The following is a 6419-nucleotide window of genomic DNA, read 5'->3' on the forward strand; positions in this document are numbered from 1 at the left end:
ATTAGGGCTTTTCTAATTAGCTCAAATGTTTTGATTGTAGTTTGGATTTTTTGTTTTTCACAATACACTATTTATATTATTTGGTTGTTTTGTAAAATAAATATGATATTAGGATATATTTCATCACAAGTTAAAAATATTAATATTTCTTCCATATCGTGGGTATCGGGATTTGATTCACTTATTCATTTCAATTTTTTAGAAAACAGTTTTCACTTTTTTTAAGAAAAAATCTAATTAATTTTTATTATATTTTATTTATTTTTATTATTTTTTATAGTAAAATTAAATATAAGAAAATCATTTTTTTTATTGTCAAAAGAATCTCACCGGATTGAATTCGAAATGTTAAAACTCTACTAAACTTGAGCATCTCAAACTGGTATGAGGCAATCTACAATCCCTCTAGGCTGTTAACTTTCTAGCAGAAGGATTGAAAAATATTCTCTACCTACCTTATACGTTAATTTATATTTCTGGCACAAGTACATTGAAGTAGAAATGAATAAAATAAGCCAGTGGTAGCCAGTCCTCTTCCTGAATCCAACAGAAGCTTTATTTTTATAAACAAAAACAGCTCTAAGCTCCAAAGCAGACTACAGCTATATGTAGTTCACAAAACCAATTTCATGGAAGCATTGAAGCTTCTACTTGTACATAGAAGAACCCAAATGTGTTTTCCACATGTGGCCAATATGCATAAAGCAAATAAAGACTAGCTTTGATGTTCATATGGGAAAAAGGAAAAAAAGAAAAGAAAAAAAAAAAGAAAAAACACAAGCAACTACTAGCAGAGGGAAGAACTAGAGAAGAGGCTTTACATTTTTTTCTGGATTGTTTTCGGGAGACTTGAGCGTGCAAGAATCAGCGTCAATGATCATCTTCACAACGTCTCTCATAGTAGGGCGTGGAGTTGGAAGCTTGTTGGTGCAAAGGATAGCGACCTTCAAGACCTTTAGCATGTCCTCTTGGACGAGATCAGATACGATGTCCCGGTCAAGAAGTTTTTGCACATTTTCCTGGTCACTGAGATGAGTCCCAACCCAATAAACAATATCCTTTCCTTCTCCATACTCCTCTTCAATCGGTCTTCGACCAGTAACTAATTCTAACAGAACCACGCCAAAACTATATATATCACTCTTTTCAGTGACTTTCAGAGTATATGCCAGCTCTGCAAAGAAAAATTAGCATCAAGATAACAAAGTAATTCTGTGCCTTCCAACTTCAAATTTGTAAATCTATAACAGAAAGATGGGATTTGTACAAACAAACATATACAGATCAGTAAGGAAACATCTACCATCTTCAGGCTAAGGGAGATACTTGAAGAATTAAAGCTGTTAAATTCGGTTTTGATGATTTTCTATCAATAATTTGGATTACACATGCTAGAAGCTAACTCACAATGGCATATCAGTCAATGAGTCTGTTTAATTCAGCAGTCTTATTGAGGTCAGGTAGTCTTGCAATATAAATAGGCATCAAGACAGTTTCTATGCAAATAGAGAAGAGTCGAGAACAGGTTCGAATTAAAGCTATTTTCAAGTAAACACAAACTATGCAGAGGAGAGATGCCTGAAAATCAAGTACCACCACCCAATTGAAATTTATTCTATGATCAACTTCAATCCAAGGGAAACGGCATGAAATTTAATTGGCCCATCCTAGATTCACAAATTCAGTCTGTTAAAGTGAAGTAAAACTTAAGAATCAACAAGCCCAAGGCTTGAAACGGGGCAAACGGTTTGGTGGCAGGCACCTTTACTTTTCTGGCTCGGTTGCTTAATCATCATTCTAAGGGCTGGTACATTTTCATGTAAAATTTTGCAATACTAAACCTGGGATGAGATCATTTGTTTGATAAGGAAACAGAAACAGAAACAGTTTTGAAACTCACCAGGTGCAATGTATCCATGAGTCCCTGCAAAACAGCTAGAATAAGATTCAGTAGAAGAATTGTCAGCAATCTTCGCAACCCCAAAGTCTGCGATTTTGGGCTCGTACTCCTCATCAAGTAAAATGTTGGTTGATTTAATATCTCGATGAATGATAGGCGGTGAACAATCATGGTGTAGATAAGCAATGCCTTTTGCTGCTCCCAGTGCGATTTTGTATCGTTGATGCCAATCCAGTTCTGGCACCCCTTCCTTAATCTGCCTGTGAAGGGCCTGAAAGAGGTTACCATTGGACATGTACTCCAACACCAGAAAACTCGACCCTCCTTTCTTTAGGCAGGCATAAAGCTTCATGATATTCCTGTGCCTGATCTTCCTCAAAATCTCAATTTCTGCTGTGAAAACCTTCACTCCACTTCCCTTCCATAGTTGCTTCACGGCCACAGGGCCACCATTTCTCTTCAAATCTAAACGGTAAACTTTCCCTGTGCCTCCACTTCCAATCAGATTGTCCTCTTCCAGGTTACATACGTCCTCTGCAGTGAAGTTCACTGGGTGGAAAGACTCGAGTTTCCATTTTAGATCTTTTTCCTTCCCACCTTCCAATTCATTTTCTGCGTAAGACTCATTGTGCTTGAAGTTCCGGTAACTCACAACCAGTAATCCAACTAAAAGGATAACCAAGGCCGAGGCGATGATGCAAAACAAAAACAGCTTTTCTTTGGCAACCCTTTTCGGATCATTGTTTCCAGTGCAAACGTCCAATCCCGAATGCAATTGGATTTTGGAACTTTGCTCAACACAGAGCCCCTTGTTCCCAAGAAACGCTTGGTCTCCACCCATTTGCAAAAGATCCGATGAAACCATTCCAGATAGCTGGTTCCTAGACAAATCTATAGAACTTAGCTTCAATTTTCGCAAATTGACAGGAAGTGAACCTGTAAGCTTATTCCCAGAGAGATTCAGAGAGTTCAAGTAGGTCAGCAGTGAAAAAGAGTCAGGGATATTACCGCTGAGAGAATTCCAAGCAAGATTCAAGTCCACCAGCCTAGCACATTTGCCCAGTTCTGCCGGGATTGATCCTGTGAGCGAATTTTCTTCAAGATGCAAAGACGATAACTGCTTTAAAGCACCTAATTCAGAAGGAATTTTTCCAGAGAACTCATTGCCATTCAAATAGAGCTTCCCTAAGTTTGCAAGGCTGCCAAGTTCAGATGGAAGCTTACCCGAAAACCTATTATTCGCCAAAATTAACTGATTCAAGCTGCTGGCAGTCCCAATGTCTGGAGATATGCTTCCACTGAACCCATTATCACCAAAATCAATCATTTGTACATTAGGCAGTGCCCATATCCCATTTGGGATTTCCCCGGAGAGCTGATTCTCATTTATCCTCAACCTCTGGAGAGATTTACACTTGGCATAAGAATCTGGGAACTCCCCAGAAAATCGGTTTCCCAGAGCAAGCAAGTACAGCAATCTCCCATTTTCACACAAGTACTCTGGGAAAGCACCCGAAAACTGATTCTCAGATATGTCAAAACTGTTCAGCGGAGAGAATCGGCCAAAATTTGCTGGAAATTCTCCTGAAAAATTGTTCCTATAGATGGAAAACCCTGTGAGATTACTCAAGTCCCCAAACGCTGCGGGGATTTCTCCAGAGAAGTTGTTGTCATATGATTCAAATACCACCAACTTCTTCAGCTGACCAATCTCTTCAGGCAATTTTCCATACAACTGGTTCTCAGAAATATCAATTTCCTGCAAAAGGGTGAGGTTTGCAAGCTCTGGTGGGATCTCTCCAGTGAGCTGGTTATCAAAGAGCTCAATCTTGTAAAGTTTCTGTAACTTGGCAATGGACTTGGGGAAGTTCCCTGAGATGTTGTTGCCAGAAAAATCCAACGATTCCATTGCTGTAATTTCAAAAAACGATTCTGGAATCTCACCCCTCAACTGGGAATGTGCAAAAAAGATATAACTCAAATTCTTCAAATTTCCAATACTCTCAGGAATTTCACCCTCATCATAATGGTTTTCCCCAAGGGACAGAGAAACCAAACCAGTCAAATTTGTCACCCAAGACGGGAATGGACCAGAAAAGTAGTTTATCGACAAATCCAGAGTCCGTAAGTTGCTCAACTCTGAAAGATCGGGAACTGTTCCGATTAAATTATTGCAAGTCACATTCAACACCTGAAGATTGCTGCATTTGTTTAATTCCGAAGGAAGATATCCAGAAAGCGAATTTGAAGGAAGTACAAGATGTGTGAGGCTTCGGAGTGCAGATAGCGACGAAGAGATCTCACCCGACAGAGACTGATTGTCGAGTGAGAGTTCGTTTACTAGTCCAGTGATTGGATCACATGAGACCCCGAAAAATTTACAAGGAGAATCTGAATCTTTCCAGGAGTCCAAACGATGTAAGGGGTCTTTGAGCTGTTTCTTGAACTGAAGGAGGGCTTCAACTTCGACTGAGGATAGGGAAGGTGATAAAAGGGTAGAGAAAAAGCAGCAGCAAAGCAAGAAATGGAGGAAGGAAAGCGGGTGTTTGGCCATTGGGAAAATTAAGGAGGGCAAAAAAGGTCATTTCCCAGTTGCCAGATCCATGTGAGAATCTCTATGGTTTCAAAAACCACAATTATGGCTGAGAAGATCTGAAGGAAAAAAACACATTCAAACAAATCATTACAACACGATAAATAATACTAAAAGTGAGACAAAGCTGAGGTTTAAAGCATCAATTATTGAAGAATGACAGAGGGTCTTCCTTCCAAGCTACTCATTATACTACTCATTCTCACTTTGCTTAAAATCTTCTAACATAATAAGAATGAACCAAATCAATAACCATCTGTTTGGTTGCTGAGAAAATTTCAAATCAATGATTATGACCTCGTAAGATCGTACATATATTTATTTTTTGGCTTAGTTGAGTTATTCGTTTCAATATTCCTTTATTCTCTCATAAACCAAACAGGCTAAATGCAATAACTATTTCTATTTCTCTCAACAACTATGAATTATTCATCTATGAATGATTACGACCTGAGAAAATAATAAAAAAGTTAAAACATTTATTTCGGCTTAGCTGGGCTATTTATTTCAACACAATACATTTAAGGCTTTCTTTTCTTTCCCTCATTTTCTCGGGAACCAAACAGAGGATAATAGTAACAATCATGTCCATTTCTCAGTGCAACTATAAATCATTCACCTGTCAATGATTAGGAGTAAAGGTTTATTTTGGCTTAAATTTGTTATCCAGTTTTGTTTTTTTTTTTCCCTTCCCTTTCATTTTCTCACCTACCAAACAGAATTTAGTAGCAATAGCCAGTCATTTCTATGCACTATTCCGAAACTCAAACCCACTGTTCTCTCAATTATATGATTAATTTATGATAGATATCATTGAGTAAATTAGAATTAAAATATAAAAAAATATAATCCGAAAAGAAAACTGTGTGAATTAAAAACTTAAGATAATATTTACCGCAGAATCCAGAGAAGTTCCAAATCCGGATAATGTTTGGAATCTGAAGCTCCTTGCTCTCAGTGCCAGCTGCTACTGATCTGAAGTAAAACAAGACGCAGGAAATAAATTTCCGCGAAAAACTTGGCCTCGAATACTAAGAAAAACAAAACCAGGACTTTGTAGAGAAAGTGAAGTGTTTGGTCACTGAGAATTTGGAAAATGAAACTAGGAAAGAAGAAGAAGTGAAGTGAATGCTTAAAGCGAAAACTCAAGAAATGATTTTTCCTGAAAAACCTTTGGTTCTTCGCTGCTTGTGTTTATAACTAGAATTTTCTCGAGAAACAGAGCCTTTGATTATTGAGAATCAAGGAAATCAAAATGAAAATTCAAATCCAGAAGAAGTAAAGCGCACAATTATAAGCGGGAATTCAGAACTGCTGTACAAAAAAGAAAAAGAAAAAGAAAAAACAAAGAGAGAGAATACCGAAAATAGAAGCGCTTGGTTGCTGAGAATTGGAAACGGAAACTGAAACACCTAAGAAGTAAAGTGAGGAATTAAGCAAAAATTCAGGAAACGAATACGCGGCAAAATCCGGGTTCTTCGCCACCTCACTGAAAAAGGGAAAAACGAAAATTCCTGAGAAGAAAGAAATGAGCATATCATTGAACTATTAGCAAAATGAACTTTCCGGGAAAATATGGCCTCTTCACCACCAAGAGAAGAAAAAGGAAAAAGGAAATGAAAAAGAAGATGTATGAAGATGTATCTATACCCAGAATTTTCTCAAGAGAGGAAAATTCAGACTCCCAGGGAATGAATTTTCCGCGAAAATCTTGGTTTGTCGAAACTACCTTGAAGAACACAGACACATGAACAGAACATAGAATTTCATGGAGAAAAAAAGGTGTGTTTGGTTACAGAGAATTCAGTAAATAAAAATCCTCAGAAGAAGTAAAAGGTGAGGAATTTGAGTGAAAATATCTGATGTTAATGGAATCAATGTGCGGACATGCACGGAAATGTAGGAATGGGCACAATGGAAACTTGC

The 6419-nt window shown here is 37.7% G+C and overlaps 1 protein-coding gene across 3 annotated transcripts; it reads right to left on the bottom strand.

Moving 5' to 3' along the window:
* Positions 1–534: 534 nt before the first annotated feature.
* LOC117931782 (receptor protein-tyrosine kinase CEPR2) lies at positions 535–6419 on the bottom strand. 3 transcript variants are annotated; one of them, XM_034852851.1, is made up of 5 exons: positions 6144–6419; positions 5855–5982; positions 5389–5468; positions 1901–4552; positions 535–1174 (listed from the first exon to the last, which is right to left on the bottom strand). In XM_034852851.1, the coding sequence occupies exons 4-5, from the start codon at positions 4452–4454 to the stop codon at positions 804–806; spliced, it is 2925 nt and encodes a 974-aa protein (XP_034708742.1). In that variant the 5' UTR covers positions 4455–4552; positions 5389–5468; positions 5855–5982; positions 6144–6419; the 3' UTR covers positions 535–803. The 3 variants fall into 3 exon arrangements, with proteins under 3 accessions (XP_034708742.1, XP_034708749.1, XP_034708757.1); XM_034852858.1 differs by having other exon boundaries at positions 5855–6007; XM_034852866.1 differs by lacking the exon at positions 5855–5982.

The sequence above is a fragment of the Vitis riparia genome, chromosome 2, assembly GCF_004353265.1.
Source record: "Vitis riparia cultivar Riparia Gloire de Montpellier isolate 1030 chromosome 2, EGFV_Vit.rip_1.0, whole genome shotgun sequence".
Lineage (NCBI taxonomy): Eukaryota > Viridiplantae > Streptophyta > Magnoliopsida > Vitales > Vitaceae > Vitis > Vitis riparia.

Excerpts from the sequence above, each read along its gene's own strand:
- LOC117931782 (XM_034852866.1), bottom strand. The coding sequence starts at position 4,454 with ATGGCCAAACACCCGCTTTCCTTCCTCCATTTCTTGCTTTGCTGCTGC. Across the intron at positions 1,175-1,900 it reads TCATGGATACATTGCACCTG|AGCTGGCATATACTCTGAAA; the intron begins GTGAGTTTCAAA and ends TTTTCTTTGCAG.